The sequence below is a fragment of the Mustela erminea genome, chromosome 8, assembly GCF_009829155.1.
Source record: "Mustela erminea isolate mMusErm1 chromosome 8, mMusErm1.Pri, whole genome shotgun sequence".
Taxonomy (NCBI): domain Eukaryota; kingdom Metazoa; phylum Chordata; class Mammalia; order Carnivora; family Mustelidae; genus Mustela; species Mustela erminea.
In genome coordinates this window covers 61,712,955-61,739,018 of record NC_045621.1, presented here as the reverse complement: position 1 = coordinate 61,739,018, position 26,064 = coordinate 61,712,955, and the positions used below count along the sequence as shown (strand labels likewise).

The 26,064-nt window shown below is 34.5% G+C and overlaps 1 protein-coding gene across 5 annotated transcripts in view; it reads right to left on the bottom strand.

Moving 5' to 3' along the window:
• Positions 1 to 26,064, bottom strand: part of CSRNP3 (cysteine and serine rich nuclear protein 3) — a 205,385-nt gene that overhangs the window by 130,386 nt on the left and 48,935 nt on the right. For all 5 annotated transcript variants that reach the window (XM_032355830.1, XM_032355829.1, XM_032355832.1 and 2 more), the window contains one exon: positions 23,832 to 23,920. In XM_032355830.1, the coding sequence (XP_032211721.1) occupies positions 23,832 to 23,844 (13 nt within the window). In that variant the 5' untranslated portion in view covers positions 23,845 to 23,920. The remainder of the gene's footprint in view (positions 1 to 23,831; positions 23,921 to 26,064) is intronic.

Here is a 26,064-nt window from a genome sequence, read left to right as displayed (position 1 = left end):
AGGGTAAAAGAAAAAGCAAATTCTTGTCTTTTCCTGCCCATCAGGGGAGGCAAGTTGGACTTAACATAAAACCACGGAGTAAAAACAGTGCATATTGATCTGATAGTTTTACTGCAAACACGTTGGAGAAAATGCTTTAAGTAATCAAAACATCCTATTGTTTTATAATCAATGTAAATATGTCATTGAGTTGACTGCAAAGAGTTGCATGAAGTCTAAAGAAAAAGGACAAGACTCAAGGAAAACTTAAGCCTGTCATGGTTGTTAAAATAACATTTTACTTCTCAATCTCTAATCCTTGATAGTTCATGATTGCTCCAGACCATCATTAAGAAAAGTTCTTTTAACAAATGTGGGGAAAACCCCAAATATATTTAGGGTGATTTTAAAGTAAGAAGTGGCAGAGATGTTATACATAGCAGCTTTTGCTATTTGAGAATTTGCTAAGGCAGGTACCTGGCAATGGTGACAGATGCTAGATCCTTCATAAATGAGGAGTATGTCCCTAAAATAGTATTCACAAATGTATTGTCACATTCCAGAAAATATGTCAAGACTCGGTGTAAAAGGAAGCCATTTCATTATTCTTTAATTAAGGGGAAGGGGACACTTCAACTGAAGCAAAGAGATAGAGCATCTGTTTCTATTCCTGGAGACTATTGTGAAAAATATGGAAGAAATTTCAAGGCAAGATACTAAGGAGGAATGCCATTGAAAATGGCAATGATCCATTCCGAAAAGCAATTCCAGAAAATGGTTCTTAAACTACATGGAAATAATCAAAGACTGGACATACTCCTCCTTCCTACAAGTTATAGAGGAACAGATAGAATAGAAATGTGGGCGGTACGTAAGTCATAGAGAACACAAGGATAATTACTTCATGAAGAATATGGGGATGTAGAGGCAGCTAATATGATCTTTGAAGAAGCAAGAATGCTAGTGAGAGGGATCAAAGTATCACTGGATATTAGAATCCCAGAGTCTCAAAATGGCCTGTCCCTCTTTTCCTGCTGGTTTGGGGGAAATGGCAAAATTAGAGGCAAAATGGTATAATGACAATAATAATAAAAGAAATTAAACAATGCACCATGGGAATCCCAAATAGGGAGAGCTTAATTAACTAGATTTCTCTCAGGGGTATTTGTATTTATAGACATTGCTATAAGCATCAAATGGAAGCTTTTGCCCCTTTAAGGAACTGTGGCCACAGCTGAACTACTGAGGTTACTGCTGGAGTAATGGTCCTTGCCAAGAGTTCTAACAATGAAGGCTGACTCGGTGCTCTTCCTTTATCCTCAAACCTTCTCGCTTTGCTTTTCTTATCCCTCCTTAGAAGCTGAAGGGGGAAAAAACCTCCCTGTTTTCCTCAAGGCAGAGGCTATTTCTTCTTCACTCACAATGCTCAGTGCTTACACACATGGTAGATAATAAATGTTTTCTGAACTGAACAAATCAAAAAGAAAAATGGAAGGCAAGCACCAGTTCTAGGTCATACATGTAATTAAGGTAGAGGCAGAGGGCAGGAAACTCAAGGATCGATAAGAAGAGAAGAAAATGGAAAGGGGAAGGTGGGGAAAAGGAAAAACAAGAGAATGAAGTAAGGAAACACCAAGAGGGCACAGAAAAGAGAGTTTAATGATGCTCCTTTGAGGTACCATAAATGAAATGTAAAAATTATGTATATATGTATGTTAAATATATATGTGTGTGTGTATATATATATATATACTCATTAAGAGGAAGTGTTACATTCTGTGTAATTGCTAATAATTCATAAGAAATGAGTCTAAAGTTAGCAATAACTTTTCCCCATTTATACTTATAATACTAACAGAAACTATTAATTGGTGATGGTAAAATACTTCTTTCAGCTACTCATAATAAAACATTGATGTAATAGAGCAGATAAATATCTGCTCTTTTTTTTAGGATCCAGGTTTATTCTCTTTTGGAAAATTCAAGGTGAAGTTTCTGGGATTAAGGGCCTTTGGGTCCCCTGTTGTTCAGTGTCTGAATATCTTTACTGTATGGCCAACAGATCCCTAAAGCTCAGTCTTCACCAAGTTAATAAACCACCACCACCAGTAAGTGGTTACTTTCCCCCTTGCTTCGTCCCTTTGCCACAAATATGAAAAAGCAGCCTGGAGTTGAATGTGTCAGTAGCAGTCAAGTTTGTTATCCACTGTTCTTCTTTCCTGACATTTGAAGACGTGGATTTATCTTCGGTCCTGAGCAGCAGAGACCATAGAGGGGTGTGAAAATAGCTGTAGGACCCGCAGTGGTCCTACACTTCTTTTGGAAGGTCCACTGAGACAGAGAGGAAAGGCAAGACAGAGTTTCCCATCTGATTGTTCACTTTATGTATCCCGTTTTCAACTTCCCTTTGGGGACTTACCACACATCTGACACAATATGGAAACAATAGCTGTACCCAGTACAATGACATATAGACTTGGAGCACATCTTAATTAATACATATTAATTAATATGAATGCATATTATGTATTTACCTATTTAATTGAAAACATACTTTAAGATCTTGTTCTCCTAGGCTATAATATTGAATGCATCCAATAATTACATATAGTGGGTCATATCACTTTTGGAAAGATGAGCAGATTCTGCCGGAATCTGTGTTTGTATCAGCATCCTTGTGGCAGAGTCAGAGCTCAAACAATTTTATACACATTTCTGTTCATGATATTGATTTGAAGGACTTGACACGTTTCACATTATGTACTCCAAAAATCCTAAGAGTAATTTCATAAAGGTAAGGTCGATAAACACCTAGAAAAATATCTAAGTCTTGAAGACTGTTATTCTCTACTTGCCACCTGACTGAACCAATGCTTTCAATGAAAAAGTATAGTGTTCATGTGGCCGTTGGTTATGGCCATGTTCATTGATGGGTAGAATCATGTGAAAAGCATATTCAGCTTTAATTTATGGCAAATTTATGGCAACACTGTAGAAACTTTAGTCACCGACTCTTAAGAAAGGAGAAGAAGGCATATGCTGATGCACTCTGAACCAATGTGTTTCCGCATGATTAATGATAAATAGGTTAGAGTTATTTGAGGCCAAATGAATCTACATTTTAAAACTCTGAGGCCACCTGAACAAATGACATTAACTCAACAACGAAAACAATACTACCATTTGACAAGCAACTAAAATATAAGACATTTTCTGTTTAAACGGACAAATGCTCCAAAAGGTTGTGCTGACGTATTTGGTTAATGTTTAATTAAAATAAATTTTGGAAGCTTATTATTGGCACACATATGTACATATACCCTGGCGTTCAAATCCAGATTGTCTTCTCCATCTCCAGTATTAACCTAAGAATCTCATTTTCAAGTAAAACCAGGGATCTATGGAGGAATGAACTTCCAATTTTACCTACAAACTTTGGTGTGCATTTTTCTGAGAGGAGATGTGGTGTTAGGGGAGACGGAAATGTTCCGATGTTACCAATTCTGATGATGTCTAGAATAACTAAATACACTATTAAATCAACTGTGTAAGTACAGATCATTCTGTCAGCTTCTCACGTGGGTTTTGTCACATAAGACTCACCACACATAATTCAATACTTTTCATCTGGCAGGTTCTTGGTATATGTTTGCTATTGATAATGATGACAATAGTCCAAGCCATGATCTCATTTTCCAGACTGTGATCTCCTCTTTATTTTCAAGTCCCTCTCTAGGCCAGCAAGGTTTTAATTCTCTCTCATCATGGCAATAAACCTGTCACTGAGATCAGGTCAGACATAAAATTGTCCAAGGCTAGCACACAAATTCCTTCTCCTACATGCAAGCTGGCCTCATTCTTGATCCTATCCTGATGACAGGAAGGTCATATTGTATATCATCTGTCCATTTGTAGATCAAATGGTTTACAAGGACAGGGCATCTAAATTTTGCCCAGTTTATTTTGTAACTTACTGCCTAGTTCATGATTAAGTCAGAGATGACAAATTTTTCTTCGCAACAGTAGGAGGATTACACTTTTTCTTTCCTCCCAAAACAGGTTATTACAGAATTTTAAAGTGTGAGTCAGAAGAAGAGATATCTAAAACATTCAGTATAGACCTGGTCCCCAGCATAACACTTTTCTTGAAGCTCCAAACATGTTTCTCTTCTTATGTCTGTGAAAAATGTGTCCCTAAATATTTTAGTGTTTTTCTTCTTCCTAAGAATGAGTTAAAATTTAATAATTTTTTATACCCCTAAAAATGCACTTTATTCATTTGAATAAGAAGATAAGAAGTAGCAAAAGCTTCGTAAACATAACCCAAGGATTGTTTACAATTTGAACCATATTACATGCCATTATTCTTACTGTATCAATAGCCAAGCTCTGACACAGGTTTAAATGTAAGAAAATGATTTTTTATAGAAAGTTTCAGTGTTTTGGATTCTATAGTTTAGATATTTATTATGTGTCATATATGCTTGTTCTACTACTTTAAATATTATAGTAGTATATTATATTCTCAACCCATTGTATGGTTTGGTATACCAGTTTGGTATATATTAGGAAATACACTAATGTATTACTGTTTTAATGACATAATTTTTCATAGAAACATGAATATATTTTGCCACTTTCTTCTTTTACTTAATATTTACTTAATACCTTTTCATATCCATGTATATTAGAAATACTTCATTCTTTTACTAAAGAGCTATGTAATATTAGATTATATGGATTTACTAAAATTTATTAAACTAATACCTTATTGACAGGTACTTGGAAGGTTTCTAATTTTTTTTTTTTAAAGATTTTTATTTATTTGACAGAGAGCACAAGGAGGGGGAAAGGCTGAGGGAGAAGGAGAAGCAGGCTCCCCGAAGAGCAGAGGAAGCCCCATGTGGGACTCGATCCCAGGACTCTGGGACCATGACCCGAGCCAAAGACAGTGGCTTAACCAGCTGAGCCACCCAGGTGCCCCAGGTTTCTAATTTTTAATTTCATCAATGTACCAGTGAACAACCTTTATGCACACATATGAGTGTTTCTGTAGAATAACTTCAGGGAGATAGAAGAGTCAAAGGAATATAATGTTTTGGTAAATATTGCCAAATAACCTCAAAGGTGTTGTAAAGAATTTACATGTCTACCAATAATACATAAAATAATCTGTTCTACACACTTCTCAATGTTTTGGAAAACACTCAATAACTTTTTAAAGCTGAGGTTACAAATTCAGATGACTTCTGGGCTGGACAGATAACAAAATATGTGAAATAGCACAGAATAAGAAAAGGGGAAATAGTGGAAATTCAGGAAATTTGACTGGCATGGGAAGGGGACTATAATGGACAAACAAAATACATCTTTAGTTCTCAGTCTGCCAGTTTTTTCTGACTTTGTCTTAGTGGAATACAACTCACTATGATTCTTTAATTTTAAAGCAAGATCTTCCTTTATTAGAGAAAATAGCATAATCTGTGATGAGATAACTAATTTCACTATATACATCTTATTTAACCTAATTTTCTTTCTTTATAGTTTTTCTTAAATTTTACAGTCATGAGAAAAATTCATTCCTATATTTAGGATTTATTACACATTGTATTGATTTTATCAACACAAACCTTTTGATACATTGAAAACCATAGAAAAATTGTCTTATATTTTGCTCGTGCATAAATAAAATTTTCTAACTTATGTCAAGTTGGCATAAAATCTTTAAATGTAAATGTAAGATCATTTTAGTACCCCTATTATTCACATATCAGTAATAGAGGAAAAGAAATGGAAATACACTACCTGTCCCGAATATAAGCAATACCCTGCTAAGATTGATATTTAACCTCGTAAAACATCTTCGAGAAGAAAAAAGAAATCCCATTATTTTAGCTTGGCAAAAAAACAGAAGAGGAAAATTCTAGTTTCCTTTTGATAACAGTGGTTATCTTGTGGTCTGTGAGAGAGGGTGAAGGCCATGGAGAAAATTGGTTCTGTTCTTATTTTTCTAGTCCCACTGCATCAATAAACCTCTGGAAGTTTCAACACAGAGCACACAATGTGAACACGAGGGAGCTTGGCCTCTTTTAGCCCTTTGATATGCCCTTTACCCTTCTGAGACTGTCAAACCGAGAGAGCCAAGGAAAGGATTCCCATTGCTACAGGATGTATGAAAAAAATGGATTTCAAAGCAGGTATTTCCTCAGTCAGTCTGAGAAGAGGGTGATGATGATTAAGCAGAGCTTGGGAATGAGTCAGTATGTAATTCTAATTGTACTTTTGTATTTTGGGCTGTTATTTATGCCATATTTCTTTCTTTAGACCTGAAAAATAAAATACCTAGAGATAAAATAAAGCATAAAATTATAGCTGTTTCTCAACACTCCCGATTTATATTTCAGAAAAGGGTAAAGTTGCCACCTCTGGTGGGTGTAAAAGAAATAGTTATGTGGTATTGACAAGTGGAAATCAAACCTGTGTTGAAAATAATTCCTTAACTGATTGTGCTCAAAATATAAAATATTATCCTGTTTTGAAAAAACAAAAATCATTTTGGAAAATAAAAGAACTTTAGTACTAAGGGATTTTTTTAGGGGTTCTGAAATAGGTTCCATCTGTTACTTTTATTTTTTTCTATTATATGAGGCCATATGAGAACTATCTTGTACCATGTATTCATTTCTTTTGATTCTTAAAGGTAATCATGGGGGGATAAAAATAGCATTGTTTCAGAAAATGTATGCCTTAGAATAGAACAGAATTTTCAAAGAGTAATACAAAATTTTAGATGCTTATTTTGGGCTTGATGCTAAAAATCTAAAAACAATTAAATTAGAATCAACTCTGCTTAAAATAAAGAAAGGGGGCAGAAAAACACATAGCTACAATATTGTATAAGAAAAAAAAATACGAGACGGCCTCCAGATTCATCATGTTCATAAAATGTTTCTTAAAAACTAATTAGAGAGAAAAATTCCTTTCCAATATCTGATACTATATTTAGGTATATACTTTCAACTTTGCCCTGAAAACAACACTGAGCACAGCTTTTAAATATTTTATTCATACGTTTGTATCCATTTGTTCTTATAAAAATCAAAAGTTGACTTTTCTTTACATTTTTCCTACACTCGTTGCCTGGAATTATACATAACTCGAACTACAATTTTATTAAAATTTAAAAAGTCATTCACCATAAGATAACCAAACTTACTTGAATGGAATTCAAATTCTTCTCTCAGGTTAGTATTGGAATCTATCAGATTAGTATTGGAATTGGTTCTTCTATCAGATTAGAATTGGAGCTGGTTGGCAGATATCCCCATGCATATGTACATACTATATAAATTGGGCAGCTCCTTGAAAAGAATTCTAAAGGACTTGCATGTTCTGAGCTTGTAGAGTTGGGGTCAACAAACATACTCTACCCTCAAAATTTCACTTGCTTCAAAAATGTATGCTTTTTAAAATAAGTCCCCATAGATCTTCTGGTCTATAATATTGTTGTATTTTAACTACCTTTGAAATACTCTAAGCATGCATCTATTAAAACTTTATATTGAAAAATAAAAAACCCAAAACTTTATATTGCTCACAATTTGAAAACATTTGTAATCCTGAAAATTACTTTACTATGAACTTTTCCTCTATTGCTATTTTTCTCTTTTAAATTCTCTGTCATACACTTCAAGTTAGTAAATGAGAGAATCTTCCACCTTAATCCAAATTTTTTTTTTAGATTATTTATTTATTTATAAGAGAGGGGGGAGGGGAGAGAGCGAGCACAGGCAGACAGAATGGCAGGCAGAGGCAGAGGGAGAAGCAGGCTCCCTGCTGAGCAAGGAGCCCGATGTGGTACTCGATCCCAGGACACTGGGATCATGACCTGAGCCGAAGGCAGCTGCTTAACCTACTGAGCTACTCAGGCGTCCCTTAATCCAAATTTTTAATAACTTCCCTACTAACAGCACAAATGTGGATAGGAGTTCGTTAAAATTTTAATTTTTAGGGAAGTTCACAGAGAGTCTGTATGTGCCCAACACTTTGCTGTATGCTCTGGATAAATAAAATGCATTCTTTGCTCTTGAGGAGGTTCAGAGCAACAATGTTCATGCATTTTATTTTTTCGAAGATTTCTAAAATGTATTTATTTGATGGAGACAGACTGAGAGTGGGGGTAAGTTGCAGAGGGAGAAGCAGACTCCCTGAGCAGGGAGCCCACATGGGGCTGGATCCCAGAATTCCGGGATCATGACCTAAGCTGAAGCCAGATACTTAACTGACTGAGCCATCCAGGCACCCTGCCTTCATACATTTTAAATTATATATCTCTACCAGTAAAAAAAAAAAGTTTTTCCATATACTTCACATATATTTACACAGACACGCACACACACACACACACACATAAAATATATGCATATATGTAGTAAATGTATACATATGCATATGTATATGTATGTATGTGTAATATATTACTACAAATATATTATCTAAATTATATGAATATTTAGACATAGAAGTTAGAAATGATAAAGAATCATAAACATAGGTACTAATATTTTTTCAATTTGGTTGATTATTTTATTTTTCAACAATTTTTATTATAATATTCATGTGAAAAATAAAAATAATAGGAATCACAAAGTTAAATGTAACTCTTTTTTCCCCAAATTTTTGTTTAAATTCTAGATAGGTACTAATATTTTTACTTTCTTCTCAAAAGATCTTGCTCATCCCACAGGAGGATATATGCATTAGACTTTGGAGCTCACTGGTCTTGAGGGGAGGATAACATGTAGAGAGATAATTTGAATAAAGGGCCAATTATCTGATAGACATAAACACAAGGAGCTAGAACACAGAAAGGCTTCCTGAAAGAGTCTCTAGATCTAAGCATGTCTGTATGAAGAGAAGATTGTGATGGGGCCCCTGGCTGGCTCCGTGGTAGAACTTGGAGCCTATCAACATATGGGAAATCTTTGAAGAAGTTTAAGAAGGTACCTGAAGGTCATGGTCAGATGTTTGCTTCAGATTGAGCCTCTGGGCAGTTGTATCGAGAATGGATGTGAAGAGGCACAAACAGAACCTGTGATACATATCAGAAGGCTATCACATTATATGGGTGAGAGAGGAAGAGCCACAGGATTAAAGTGGTGACAGTGCAGCTCTCCGGAGGGAATGAAAAGCAGCATGAGGAAGAAACTCCATAGAAATCAGGCATGATTTTCTGGAAGTGGCTGGTGAATAAGAAGTAATAATCTTAGTTACTTTTTAGCTTCCTGACTTAGATGACTGGCTACTTTTGTTGTTGTTATTGTTAAGTTTTTCCTTATTTATTTGAGAGAAAGCGAGAGAGAGAGAGAGAGAGAGCATGCAAGCTGGAGGGAGGGAGAGGGAGAGAGGTCTGAAGCAGACTGCGCGGAGCACAGAGCCCAACATGGAACATGATCTCAGGACCCTGAGATCACGGCATCAGCCAGGACCAAGAATCCGTCACTTAACCAACGGAGCCACCCACATGTCACAAAGACTGGCTACTTATAACTGAGATAGTGAACACAGTAGCAGGAAAAGATTTGGGCCAGGGAGGAGATAAGAAGATTCTTTTTTAAAATTAAGATTTACATAAAAATTGTGAAGATTTAGAAATGAATAAAAAAAGAACAAATCATTGTCATTCTACTTTGGAAAGGAAATTTTTGTATTTCAAACACTATATTTTTACATTGTTATAATATATTGGTAAATCAGTAGATTGATTTAATGTCTCCCGTCCTTTATTTACTTCAATGGTCCTTTGTGTATATATAATTTATATTATCTCCACTTTTTTATACCTATTTTTCTCATCTAACATATTCTAATAAATGTCATATTTAGTGACATTTCATGTCATTGAAATTTCCTCTAAATGAAATTTTAGTAGCTGTGTAATGTGCTATCTTCTGGATGTACCACAATTTTTAAAACAATTCTCCTAATATAGAACATGTATGTTATTTTCAATATTTCAAACAATTATATACAATGCTATGATATATTTCCTCTTGTCTGGAAATCCACTGCTTGTTTAAGTTAAGAAAGCATAAGGATAGGGGCGCCTGGGTGGCTCAGTTGTTGAGTGTCTACCTTCAGCTCAGGTCATGATCCCAGGGTTATGGGATCAAGCTCTGCATCGGGCTCTCTGCTCAGCAGGAGGCCTGCTTCTCCCTCTCACACTTCCACCACCTGTGTTCCCTCTCTTGCTGTGTCTCTCTCGGTCAGATAAATAAACGAAAATCTTAAAAAAGAAAAAAAAAGAAAGAAAGAAAGCATAAGCATATGAAAGCTTCTTGACATATTTTGCCACTAACATTTCCATTAGGAGTATAGGACTGTGAAACAGATATGCAATAAAAAAACTTCCTCATTTGATAAGAATAAAATTCCATTTTATTCCCATTTCTTTGAGTACTTTTGAAGATAAATGTTTTTATATGTTAATTAGCTACATTTCTTTTTTATGCAAGTTGTTCTTTCATTTACCCCATTTTTTAATGAAGTCTTATAGATGCTCTTATTTATGGATTTCCTTAAATAATAAGGGTAATCACTTTTCACTGTCACCTATGAAATAATATTTTAAGTAGTTGGCTCTTTACCTTTTTATAGTCTATAGTAGTAAATGATTTTCTATCCTTTCATATTTCATATTTAAGTTAACTTTTCTTATAATAATAAGATGGGTTTTGGGGAAGTTTGGAGATAACTGAAAAACACCAGGAAGACAATAAATTAAATTTACACTTACCCACCCAGTTATAACCAGTTTTATTATGTGTGTGTGTGTGCATGTGCATACACATATCCACATATGCATTATATAATCATCCTCTTTTCCCTGAATTACACATCATTTGAGAGCATAAAAGGCATCACACTGTGAGTGCTGTTTTATAGCCTCCTTTTTTACTTAGGTGTCCAATAATAAAATATAGTGTGGGAAAACTTCCATTTTAACCAACTCAGAATATTACTTTGAGTGGATATTTAATAGTTTATTTAATTCATTCATTATTTCCAGACACGCAGAGTTTTCTCATGTTCATTAATTTAATTATTATCTCAGTGAACATTTTGTATACATAGCTCTGTATTCAAAACTGCCTATTTCATCAAGGCTTTTAAAAATTTGGAATCCCTAGGTCAAAGAGTATACAGAGAATAAGGCCATTTATACAGATTAACAAATTGTTTTCCAGAAAACTTGAACCAATTTACCTGTCCATCCCTATGTGTGACATGGTTCATTTCTCCGCATCTTCACCAATATTAGGTATATTTACAACAGTAACCATTTGTGTGTTTACAATGTGCCAGTTTCTATATCCATTTTACTGGTAAAATATCTGACATCAGAAAGGTTAAAGTTTGCTTAACTCCTGGAGCTCCTGGGTAGCTCAGTCAGTTAAGCTTCTGACTCTGGATTTCAGCTCAGGTCATGATTTCAAGGTTACAGGATTGAGCATAGCCTTGCATGAGGCTCCACAGTCAGCATGAAGTCTGTTTTGGATTTTCTCTCTCTTCTTCTTCTGCCCCTCCTCCTACTCATGCATGAGCTCATTCGCTCTTTTTATCTCTTTCTCAAATAAATAAAATCTTTAAAAAAAAGTTTGCCTAAAACCTCTCAGATAAGTGGAAAATGAACTCAAAGTTCAGTCTGACCTTAAAAATGATACTCTCTGTCAGTATGTTACACTATTTCCCAAAGTGTTATATGTTTATGTGAACATTATTTATCAAATGTCTTTGATTACCAGTTATGTTGAACACTTTCTTTTTCAAGTTTAGAGGTCACCAGAATTCCTTTTGTAAAAAGTTCCCTCAAGACCTTGCCAATTATCCTAATGAAGTTTATATTTTCTCAGTGATATCTAACAACCCTCTATATTTTAATAATATTGACCATTTGTACTTACATATGCTGTGAATATTTTTTCAGTTGTCTTTTTTTATGTAAGTTGTATTTGGAGCATTCTCTAATATATATCAATGAGTTTTCCAATCAAAATCCAGCAAGATTTTTTGCAGATATCAACAAGTTGATTCTAAAATTTATAGTTCATGGCAAAGAGTTAGAATACCAAAGCAATTTTGAAAAAGAGGAGGATACACACTATCTGATCTGAAGATTTACTATAAAGCTACAGTAATCAAGACAATGTGATAATGGGAAAACATATAAATACATACATCAGTGGGAAAGAATAGAGAGACCAGAGACAGACCTAAACAAATATGACTGATTTTTGACCAAGGGACAGAGGCAATTTAATGGGGAAAAGATACTCTTTTTAAAAATGGTGATAGAGGGGCACCTGGGTGGCTCAGTGGGTTAAAGCTTCTGCCTTCGGCTCAGGTCATGGTCTCAGGGTCCTGGGATTGAGCCCCACGTCAGGCTCTCTGCTCAGCTGGGAGCCTGCTTCCTCCTCTCTCTCTCTGCCTGCCTCTTTGCCTACTTGTAATCTCTATCTATCAAATAAATAAATAAATATAATCTTTAAAAAAAATAAAATAAAATAAATAAATAAAAATGGTGATAGAACTGTTGGATGTCTGTATGCAAATTATTGAACCTTAATTTTTTACATTATTTAAAAATTCATACAAAATTAGTCATATACCTAAAAGTAAAATGTGAAAGTATAAAATATTTAGAAGAAGAGTGGGAAATCCTTGTGACTTTAGGTTAGGCAAAGAATTTATAGATGCAAAACCAAAACCATAACCCATAAACAAAAAATTTTATAGATATGACTTCATAAAAGTCAAAAACACTCTATGCAAAACAGTAAAGAATACAAAAAACAAGACATAAAAAGGGAAAAGTTTATAAATTTCACATTTCCCCAAAGATTTTTATACAAAATATTTATGAAGAGCTCTCAAAACTCAACAATAGAAAGCAACTCAATAAAAATAGAGCAAAATAAAGTATACAAAGAATTCTTAAAACGTAACAAAAAGAAGCAAAGCATTTAAAAAATGGCCAAAGACCTGCACAAACACCTCACCAAAAAAGATACACAGATGACAAATGAGCATTCCATATCATATGTCATCAGGGAAATGCAAATTAAAACCAGGTACTATTATCCTGGCCATAATCCAAAATACTACTAAATGCTAGAGAGGATGAAAGCAAGAAGGATTGTCATTCACTGTCAGGAGTGCAAAATGGTATAGGCATTTCAGATGGCATTTTGGTGGACTTTTTTCTTTTTGAGAGAGAGGGAGAGAGAGTGGGTTAAGGGGAGGAGCAGAGGGAGAGGGAAAGAGAATCCCAAGTTGACTCCCTGCTGAGCACAGAACCCCACTTGGGTCTCAACCCTGAAATCATGACCTGAGCCAAAATCAAAAGTCAAAGGTTAACTGACTGAGCCACCCAGGGGTCCTTGCTTGGTGGGTTCTTATAAAACTAAACCTACTCTTACCATATGACTTAGCAATCGTGCTCCTTGGTATTTACCCAAAGGAGTTGAAAACTTAGGTCCAAGCAAAAGTTCTGCACATGAATGTTTCTAGAAGATTCATTCCTAACTGCCAAAACTTAGACGCAACCAAGATGTCCTTAGGTAGGTGAATGGATAAATATATAGTGTGATATATCCAGACCATGAAATATTTTTTAGTGCTAAAAGGGAATGGATTATCAAGCCACAGAAAAGACATGGAGAAAACTTAAAAACATATTACTAAGTGAAAAAAGTCAATCTGAGAAGTCTACATACTATATGATTCCAACTATATAACATTCTAAAAAGGACAAAACTACGGAGACAGTGAAACATTAGTTGGGAGGGGATTGTGGGGGTAGAAAGAAAAGATGAATAGGTGGAGGACAAAAGGTTTTGGGGATGGTGAGAATACTCTACAAGGATGATACAATGAAAATACACTACAATGGCAGCATTATACATTTGTCCAAGCCTGCTGAATATACAACACCAGGAATGAAACCTAAAGTGAACTCTGAACTTTTGATTAGAATGTGTCAATGGAGGTTCATCCATTATGACAAATGTCTCACTCTGGTAGAGGCTGTTAATAATGGGGGAGGCTGTACACATGTCAAGGCAGGGAATATTTGTAAAATTTCCATACCTTCTTCTCAATTTTGCTGTGAATCTAAATAAACCGCTTTAAAAAACAGTCTTTTCAAGAAGTTGGACAAAACATTTGAACACACACTTCATAAAGGCATAGGTGGTCAATAAGCACAAGGACGATTGCTCAGTATTATTATTCCTTAAAGACCTGAAAATTAAAAACCACCATGACAATTACAATGGTTGAAATAAAATAAAAACTGATAACATCAAATGTTGGTGAAGGCGTGGAGCAAAGTGAATGTTCATACGTTGTTGGTTGGAAATGCAAGGTAGTATAAGCCATTCCAGAAAATAGTTTTATGGTGTCTCAGAAAGTTAAACATACATTTAACATGTGATACACAATGTCAGCAGGGTATATTACTCCTGATAAATGAAAACATAGTTTCTCACAAAAATGTCTGCATGGATGGTTACTACAAGTCAATTCAAAGCAAGAACTAAGCAACCAAATGTCCCTCAGTGGGTGAATGGATAAACAAACTGTGGTACATACAGACAATAGAATACTAAGCAATAATGGGGAACAAACTATTGATATACATAACAGCATGAATGAATCTCAAATGCATTATGATAACTGAAAAAGACCAGATGTGGAAGATTACATGCTGCATATTTCTATTGATCTGATATTCTGGAAAAGGCAAAACTATAGTGACACAGAGCAGATATTTCAGGGGGAGGGTGGAGTTGGCAAGGAGCAGCTCAAGGTTACTTTGGGGATGACAGAACTGTTCTGTATCTTGACTGAGATTAAGATTACAAGACTCAGTGTAATTACCAAATCTCATGAAACTATAACCAAAAAGAGTGAATTTTACTTTTTATAAATATAAAGCTAAATAAATGATTTCTCATTTTTCTTTGCTTTTTTATAGTATTTAAATGCTTTCTTAAACCAAAGGTACATAAATATCTGAAAGCTATTGAATTAACATTAACATTAAATGTAATGTTTAATATTTTAAATGTTGAGAAATATAGAATTAAAGTCTTTTAAAATAACATCTACATTTTCCTTTAATATGATATGATGTGTAGCCCACACTTTATTTTTCCCCAAGTAGTTCAATTATTCTAGTACCTTCTAATCAATAAGCCCTTGTCCTTCTCTGCTGCATTCCCCCTCCCCCATCTGAAACACCCTCTTCAGCAGACACTAATTAATGTCTACTTGGGATGTTAATAGCATTTCCTTGAGGGGACTCTCCACTGACTTATGATTATTTCTTTGTTGCATTTTATGATTGCATGTATACAGTGTCTATTTTTGAACTTTCTACTCCATTTCATTGCTCTGATGATTTGTTTGTGTATGTGTCCTTGTTAGGCATTGATATCTTGTAGACATGTGTGTGTGTGATACAAAATTCTGTCACCTAATCAAATAAAAAGGTTGGAGTCATTGCCATCTCTGTAATTAATAAAATTGAAAGGGTGGTCTGGCTTGATCAGGGACAGTGGAGAGCATAGATGGACAATGAGTCCAGGTTGATCTCTGGGGAGCACTGTGATTGGAACAAGAGTCAAATTTCAAGAATGTTTCTGGGCCTGTTATTTGGCTTCTGCATTGTTTATTGTTTTAAATCAGCTTGACTTCACTCATTTATATTACCTACGGTCACCTATCAGTATTTGAGTTTGTGATTCCGAGACTGTGAGAGAACGCAGAACACAGAACCTGTCAAAGGGGCCTTTCCCAAAGGGTCTACGAGGTGTGAGGCAAACCAGGAGAGAGGGCTGTCCCAACAGACCAGGATGTGGAAGCAGAAAAATAAAGTTAACAGTGTCAAATGCCCCTGAGAGAGCCAGTCAAGATACGGGCTGCCAGGTCATCTATGCCTTTAGAGAGAGCGTGCTCTGTTAAATGGGGTTAGAAATCAGATGGCCCTGTGCTGAGGAGTGACTGGATCTTAGAAAGCAGAGATAATAAATGTAGACTGCTGTGTGGAGATTCTGAATGGGTTGGAGAGGACAGAAATTGAATAGTAGTGCCCATAAAATCTAGTGAAGAGAGAGGTCAGTTTGTTTTTGTTTGCTGACTTACTTTTTTGGATAGAAGTCTGAAGAATGTATACAGGTTGAAGGAAAAGAGTGAGCAAGGGAGAAAAAGTTGAAGATAAAGGACAAAAAGGAAATAATGGCTAAAGCCTCAGCATCAGTGAGAGGGAATACAATCAAACACGGGCTTTGCCTTGAATAGGAAGGATTCTGATCATTTAAGATTGGAGGAAAGAAAGTAAGAATGTTGATAGATGTAGCTGTTTGAAGCTGGAGGGAATTGCAAGGAGGCATAAATAGTTTCCACACAATGACCTCAATTTTCTTGTTAAAATACCAGGTGCTCTGAGAATGAAGGGGAGAGATTGTATGGCTGGAGTGGGGTGATAAACTTTTGAAATAGTGGCTGACCATGGTCAGAGTGAAGGATTAGTGGACTCTATTGAGGATTAGAAAACCATAAATCTGCAGAGTGAATCATTTGTTCCTGGAGCACTCTTGGTGTAAGAGAAGAGCAGGTACACCCTACTTTGGATTGAAAGTTGCAGGTACTGTGTGAGAAAGGACAGGCTGTAGAAATATAGACAGTAAGCTGCTGGTGTCCAAGCTAAATTTCAAGAAAGACTCAGAGAACATGGAAAGATTCCAAGTCTCAGTGAGTTCCAAGAAAATGAAAGGAAAAGAAAGGGCTTATGTCATTTGTTTTTAATAATTTTTTAAAGATTTTATTTATTTAGTTGACAGAGAGAAACACAGCTAGAGAAGGAACACAAGCAGGGGCAGAGGGAGAGGGAGAAGTGGGTTTCCGGCCAAGCAGGGAGCCAGATGTGGGGCTTGATCCCCTATCCCAGGGATAATGACCTGAGCCAAAGGCAGACGCTTAATGACTGAGCCACCCAGGTGCCCCAGCACTTATGTTATTTGTAACATAGTATCACACCTCACTTAATTTTGTTTTTACCATATTTTTCCTTTTCCCTAATTTTCCTCACTTGCTTTATATCCACTCATTAGTTTGTAACACAGGGTATTATTTTAGGTAAAAGGCCAGGCATAAGGAAACTAAAACCACACAGATGATCAGACAGAGGTGAGTTTCACTTTGATAAGAGAAGCTGTCGTCTTGGTTGAGGTTTAATTGAAAAATGCTAAAGGTGGTTAAGAGGCTTTGTGGTTGATATGCAATGGATGTTTACTGAAGTTGTGGAAGTTCAGATTTGATCAGTGGTTCTCATCTTGGGATAATTTTATCCCAACGGGATACTAGGCAATGTCTAGAGACATTTTTGGTTTTTCCAATGTGGGGGAGGGTGGAGTACCCCTAATGTCTTGTGCCAGAGATGCTACTGAACATCCTACAATGCACAAAATTGCCCACACAACAAAGAATTATCTGATCAAAATATTGATATTGATGAGGTTGAGAAACCTGGATTAAACTATTTATAAGACTGAAGGAAGAATGAGAATGGTAGGAAATCATCTAAAGAACCATTGAAGAAAGTTAAAGGAAGACCCACCCAGGCATGAGCATGCCAGGTACCATGAGATTCAAAGACAGATTTCTGGGTGGTGGTTTGAGAGAGGATGGTAGAGTCAGTCCATGGGGAACTGGACTTGTGGTACAAATTCATAAACGATTCCTGGGTTTAACTTTTATAAAGCAAATATAGGGAGGAACGAAGGAAGGGAGTTTAAATTTTCCACTTGCTTTTGAAAATTCATATTTCAGTTACCGTTAAACAAAAGAGTTTCTAGCTCTTTCCTTTGAAGTTTCCAAATGAATGCAACAAAGGTTAATATTGGTTTGGAAAGAATTTATCTCTGACACAGTGACTTTACATGAGAAGTTCTTGTTATAAACAACTAATGAATCACTAAATTCTACCCCTGAAACTAGTAACACATTATACATTAACTAAATTGAATTTAAATAAAAAATTAAAAAACTGAAAAGATCTGAAAAATACCTTAGAAAAAAAAGAAGAAGACATTGTCGTTATTTTCTCTATAACTTCCACCAGTCCTCTGCATCTCTCATGTTTTCTTTCTTTTGGATTTCCCATAGCTGATAGTATCAGTTGTCTCTTTTGGTTAAACTCATAGAGCTTACTGTTCTGTTCATAGTACATGTAATAAGTACTCTCTGCTTTGGCTTAATTATAACAGACTTCTAAACAATTGTGACCTTCACTGCATCATTCTTGTAATACTCTAATACTGGTTATTTTCCTTTAGATGATATGCTATTTACAATACCTGCCTTTTGGAATACTGAAGAAAATGCAATGGTTATTAGGTTTTGAGACCTCCTAATCCAATTTTTGTTTATTTGGATTATTAAGTATTTCTTTTACACTGACTTATTAACACTGAAAAGGAACTGATTTAACTTCTTTTTCTGCATAGCAAGTTGACTAAACATTTCAATTCTATCCAGCAAAATCAATAGTGAATAGCTTTTAAGATAATATCAACTTATGTGATGTGTTCATCTATAGCTCAAATGGGTTGCAAAAAATGCCCAGGTCATCTGGACCATACACACCTCCAGATTCCTGTGCTCTGTATTTTATGTTTCTTAACGTTTCACAGAAAAATTCCAACCAGATCACCATCAAAAGAAACTTGACTCATTTGCTGGTGATCACAAATAGATTAATTTAATTTGCAAATCTCCATGTATCTTCTATTAAATGTACAAAAGAAGACATGTGCCCTTTAAAAAATTGGTACTATGGGACTGAGATGGTACTTAAATAACTCCCTTCTATCTATAGTCCCAGTAATTAGAGATATCCTAAAATGATAATAAAACTGATAATGAGGGACGCCTGGGTGGCTCAGTTGGTTAAGCAGCTGCCTTCGGCTCAGGTCATGATCCCAGGGTCTTGGGATCGAGTCCCACATCGGGCTCCTTGCTCGGCAGGGAGCCTGCTTCTCCCTCTGCCTCTGCCTGCCTCTCTGTCTGCCTGTGCTCGCTCGCGCTCTCTCCCTCTGTCTCTGAAAAATAAATAAAATCTTTAAAAAAAAAAAAAACTGATAATGAAACAACAGAAAGATAATTATATAGAACTTTTTAACACTATGTGTCATCTATATGTATTGTCATAGATACCTATAACTACTTTTAAGTTCCTATTTATTCAATTAAAAAAATTTGATTAATTTTCTCCCATACACAGATAAATAGTTATAGTCTTCACCCCTTTAGTAAGTGCTGAGACTAATCCATGTTCAATTATACCTTTCTTTATTGCAAGCATTTTGACCACATTTTATGTACATATAGTAAGTGTATTATCATTTTAAAAATATATCTTTTCCTTCTGGTTAAATTAAGGAAGACACATACTCATTATTTTATATACATTAACAACATTTACTTTAACAAATGGTGATTTGGAATACTTATTAGTAGGTGTCGTATTTCATCATATTCATTCTCAGTTGGCACTATTTGGGCAAAGCTAGAATCTATCTCTATTGCGTAAATTATGCAATACTAAGTCACTGGGCTTATTTTAAATTGCATCCCTCTCCATTATCTATTCCCTTTCCTGTTTTCTTTCTCTTCATAGCATTCTAACCACGTAACATAATATATAATTAATTTTTTTATTGCTTATATATTTTCACCCTCTAAAATATAATTTCCACAGAGGCAAGGATTTGGTGTATTCTTTTTTTTTCTCCCTACCAAAGTCTTTTATTTTATTTTATTTTTAAATTAATATATAATGTATTATTTGTTTCAGGGGTACAGGTCTGTGTCAACAGTCTTATATAGTTCATAGCACTCACCATAGCACACACCCTCCCCAGTATCCATCACCCACCCACATTATCCCCCCAACCCCCTCCCCTCCAGCAACCCTCAGTTTGTTTCCCGAGATTAAGAGTCTCTTATGGTTTGTCTCCCACCCCAGTCCCATCTTCTTTCACTTTTCCCTCCCTTCCCCGCAAGATCCCCTGCCCTGCCTCTAAATTTCCTCATATCACAGATCTTATGGTAATTGTCTTTCTCTGATTGACTTATTTCACTTAGCATAATACCCTCTAGTTTCATCCACATCATTACAAATGGCAAGATTTCATTTCTTTTGATGGCTGCATAATATTCCATTGTATACATATATACCACATTGTCTTTATCCATTCTTCTGTTGATGGACATCTAGATTCTTTCCATAGTTTGGCTATTGTGGACTTTGCTGCTATAAACATTCAGGAGCATGTGCCCCTTTGGATTACTACATTTGTATCTTTAGGGTAAATACTCAGTAGTGCGATTGCTGGGTCATAGGATAGCTCTATTTTCAACTTTTTGAGGAACCTCTATACTATCTTCTGGAGTGGCTGCACCAGCTTTTTTTCCCACCAACAATGTAGGAGGGTTTCCCCTTTCTCTGCATCCTCACCAACACGTGTCATTTCCTGACTGATTTATTTTAGCCATTCTTTAGCTTCATTCAGCCTCACTGGTTTATTAGTATTTCTCTGATGCTGAGTGATGTTGAGCACTTTTTCATGTGTCTGTTGGCCATTTGGATGTCTTTGCAGAAATGTCTGTTCATGTCTTCTGCCCATTTCTTGATTGGATTATTTGTTCTTTGGGTTATGAGTTTGATAAGTTCTTTACAGATTTTGGATACCAACTCTTTATCTGATATGCCATTTGCAAGTATCTTCTCTCATTCTGTTGGTTGTCTTTTGGTTTTTTTGACTGTTTTCTTCGCTGTGCAAAAGCTTGTGATCTTGATGAAGTCCCAATAGTTCATTTTTGCCTTTACTTCCCTTGTCTTTGGCAATGTTTCTAGGAAGAAGTTGCTGCAAGTTGCTGCAGCCGAGGTCGAAGAGGTTGTTGTCTGTGTTCTCCTCAAGAATTTTGATGGATTCCTGTCTCACATTCATGTCTTTCATCCATTTTGGGTCTATATTTATGTGTTGTGTAAGGAAATGGTCCAGTTTCATTCTTTTGCATGTGGCTATCAAATTTTCCTAACACCATTTGTTGAAGAGACTATCTTTTTTCCATTGGACATTCAGGTCTCAACCAGTACCAGTAGACTGGGACAATTCCCTGCATATTTTCAGACCACAATACTTTGAAACTAGAACTCAACCACAAGAAGAAAGTTGGAAAGAACTCAAATACATGGAGGCTAAGAAGCATCCTACTAAAGTGTGAATAGGTCAACCAGGAAATTAAAGAAGAATTTTAAAACTTCATGGAAACAAATGAAAATGAAAACACAATGGTTCAAAATCTTTGGGACACAGTCAAGGTGGTCCTAAGATGAAAATATATAGCAATAGAAGCCTTTCTTAAGAAATAAAAAAGGTACCAAATACACAGCTTAACCCTACACCTGAAGGAGCTAGAGAAAGACCAGCAAATGAAGCCTAAACCCAGCAGGAGAAGAGAAATAATAAAGATGAGCAGAAATCAATGAAATAAAAACCAAAAGAACAGCAGAACACATCAACGAAATTAGGAGCTGATTCTTTGAAAGAATTAATAAGATTGATAAGATTGATAAACCCCTGGCCAGACTAATCAAAAAGAAAAGAGAAAGGACCCAAATTAATAAAATCATGACTGGAAGAGGAGAGATCACATCCAACGCCAAAGAAATACAAACAATTATAAGAACATGTTATGAGCAACTGTACACCAGCAAATTTGACAATCTGGAAGAAATGAAAGCATTCCTAGAGATGTATAAACTATCAAAACTGAACCAGGAAGAAATAGAAAACCTGAACAAACCCATAACCAGTAAGAGATTGAAGCCGTCATCAAAAATCTTCCAACAAACAAAAGCCCAGGGCCAGACAGCCCCAGGGGAATTCTACCAAAAATTTCAAGAAGAATTAATACCTATTGGTGTATTCTATTCACTGTTGCTGCTCACATGCACCTAGTAGGCACTTGATAAATAAATACTTGTTGAATAATTGTGGTTGTTATATAAATTAATCCAACCACTTGTCTAAGGGCACAATTAAGCAAGAGATGTCTTCACTGACTTTTCAAAAAACAATTTTACTATTTTTAATGATTTAATCTGTTTTAACATCTTCCCATTATCACCTTCTTAAAAAGCTTTTTGTGAGGAGTACAGTGCTGCACAATGCCATTTCAAGCAGTCTAGACTCCCACACCATTGCAAATTCTTTACTCATCCAACTACTATTTACATGTGGGTTTATAGGGTTCAATCCTTTTCAAACCTACATATATGCCTTTCTAGGTCATTGGGGAAATTATTTAATTCTCTGGTGAACTTAATAAAGAAGTCAAATGTACTGGAATAAAAAAAAGAACACCAAGTAGGTAATGCTCACCTTTGTTCTTTTCATGGGTGTTTGCATAACGACTTTCTACAGCATTAAATTTGCAACTATGGCAAAAAAGATGCTTCTTTTTTAAAGTCTCATATTACTTGTGCTATACTTGAAGAGCTATTTTTTTTAAACATCTATCCGGTGTGTGTTGGAATAGAGTAACAACACTCCCATTGGTATAAACTTTCACTATGCTAGGTTAGTAAAAGCCATAAAGTGAAAATATGAATAATCCCCAAATAATTCTCATTGCATTTTAGAATTCATTACATGCCTTTTTAAATCTCATTTGTCTTTTTAATTATCTATTGTTTGTGTTAATAATAAAATTACTTTCTGAGTAACATATTGGTTGGGCAATTCTTGAGAACAGGAACCGTATCTTATTCATTTTTAAACAACCAAAGGACTTCACCCATTGCAGTGCATATGGTAAGTCCTAAATAAATTTTGAACAAATATATCCTTGGATGAATGAGGAAAAGATGTAGAAGATGTAGAAGAAAACAGTGACTAAGGCAATCATAATAAAAGATCATTAATACTTTTTCACTTTATATTACAAATATTTGATATTGGGTCCTACAAAATAAAAAAGGCAGAAATCATCCACATTCTCAAGCTATCCCATGAAATACTATTTCAACCTACATTATAATTGAAACTTTCAAATGAACATTTTACATTAGGCTATTATTATAATAAGTTGTTTAATAAGCTGTTTTATTTTGCTTTGCTTTTCCAGATTTAGGACTTTACACAAGATAGAAAGAGTCCTCAAATATGTTTCTGCTTATTCATATGAATTGTCATTTTATTGAGACCACATTTTCCAACAAAAACATAATTTATTTGATTGTGCTTAGGGGAAAAGTCAGAGAGTGGGATTCAAAGGGTTGTAGAAGGAATGATAGTCAGCTATCCTTCTAAACTATTTGTGTATCTACAGATACACTGCAGCCAAAGATACAAAATAAATGAAAAATTTCCAAAGTAGGTGTACATTTCTTAACAAATCATAAATAAAATTTTATAAGGATGCCTAATATTTATTTTTTTGTATCTTAACTGTGCTATCCTTTGTAAAAAGCAAAGCAAATTTTAATAACCAATGGTTTTCTACTGAAACAGTATTTTCTTTTTACCATCCCCAATTAAACTAAACATTATATTTCTAGTATAAATGAATTTTTAAAAAATTTTAAAGAAATCTTGTTAAAATATGTATTTTAAGGAACTGTGTGTCCTTAGAATCCAATTATACATTAGAAGGAACAACTTGGAACAGTTTATATCTCAGAATTGTAAAAGCATGAAAATAATAATATGTGAACTGCTAACCTTGAGATCTCATGAACTCCAGTATCTTCCTGAAGACTCTATGCTTCTGAAAACATGTTTTCAGTCTGTTGTTATCTCCTTATTTTTTCCTTAAAAAAGAAAACATGCCTTAATATGTCATATAAGGTTATATTTGCAAAAAGTAAAGCTAGCTACATGATATAAATATAACGTGACACAGGAAAATCAATAGGAATCCTAGAATACAAACAAGGCATTAAATATAGAACTCAATATTCACAGTGTATATAATTTAGCAGAAACAATATCCATGCTAGAAGAATGTAGCAAATTTCTAATCAATAAACTAATATTACTATGTGTAAGAAGGTAAAGACATTCCATTTTGTTAATCACCATTACACTAGACTCAATAACTTTCTGGTTTCCAGGAGATCATATCTTCAAGACACATAAAAATCCAGGAAAATCAACCAGAATGTCATAGTTATATAGTTGGTAGCAATCACAATGAATATTTATTATGTTTTTTTATTTGTTTAAAGGAAACTATTTAATAATAAAATTAACTCAGTTATATGTCCTGGTTTGAAGATTCCTTAGGCTTTAAGAAAATAATTTAAACAAATTATTCTTTAAAAGAAACATGCTTTAAGTAAAATCTTATTTTTAAAACTATAGTGCCATTATTCAAAATTTTTAGGGCCATAATTTTAAAAGGTAATGAAATCCTCATAATAATTATACACTTGTATTTTTCTCAAACTAAAATGTATATAATCACTTTCTCTAAAGAATTAATGAACCTTCCCTTCTAACATGCTGAAGTAAATCATTATGTCTATACAAATGTAAAATTTTTTCTTAAAGATGGGGTAGAGAAGTTTGTGAAGAACGGTTCATTTAGTATTTCCGCAACAGCCAGAAATGAACCATCATAGACCATTGCCAATGAAAATAGGCAGTATGGAAATATCATACATGAGTTACTTGAATGAAGAAATAGCCCAAGCAAATAACGTGGGCTGATGTTTTTCAGACAAGCTTAAAACATAAAAATCTTTAAGGGAAAAAAAAAGATCACAGGAACACTGTGTCTCTGGGAGCCTCTTTCTTCCTTTAACTTTATGTACATCTGCATGTATCCATCGATTTAGAACAGACTAGAATATCCACAGTACTCACTCACAAGTATTATCAAATTATGGTCAGAATTGCAGAGTTAAGCAGAGGTTATTGAGTACAGCTTGGTTCTGCTGAAGTGTAGATTCAGCAGAAGAACTTGAGAAATTCTGGAGACATTGATTCAAAATTCAGTTTTAATAATTTTAAATATCTTAAACTCTGTTGGGAACATTATACCCTCAAATGACGACATACTAAAGAACACTGAAACAATTACTTTTATCACCTGTCGCACTCATTTTGAGGAATATTTCAGTATACAACTTTTTCTGTCTTCTGTTAATGATATATACATATATACCTATATACATATTCTAAGATTGCAGGTCGAATAATTTAAAAAAACAGTAAGTATATTAACAGATCTACCAGCTTGTAGTATGTCCACTGAATAAAGACTTTAAAAATTATTTGCAATTAAAACAAAACACCAAAAATAAGTTAGATGCTGAGTTGAATATGTCAATAAATGTCATTCATAATCTCAACTCAAACTTTCTTGTTAATGAAAATGAATTCCATAGTATTTAAGTGTCATTTTTATCTATTGAGGTATTATTTAAGATTTTATCTTAAAAATGAAGTTTTTACTATTCTTAAAAAATGGGGACATTAGGTAACAATAAATCTCATTTGGCAATTTAGGGCATTAAACTAAATGGAGTATTCCATTATTTATAAACTATGGAGAAATACATACTATTTATATTTAGGCACTAGAATCTCATGAAAGTCCTACATACAATAACTTCTGTGCTCCTTTAATCCTTTTACCTGGTTATTGTTTAACTGGACACAGTAAAACTAAATAAGGAAAAGGTGTGCCTTAGAGATACCAGATTTTTGTTTATTTCTTATTTACCATGAAGATTTCTTTTTCATTCTTTTACATTTCAAATCATAAAATTACATATATATGTGTATTATGTATATAAAATAGACTGTCCCAGAATTTGCCAATGTAATAAACATTTTAAGAAAGGAAATCATAATAAACTAAAGCAAAGAGTTCAAAAAAAAAAAAATGAGGAAACTACTACCTGGTTCAGTCCTCCTATTTTATAAGTATGAAAACTTATTGCTATGT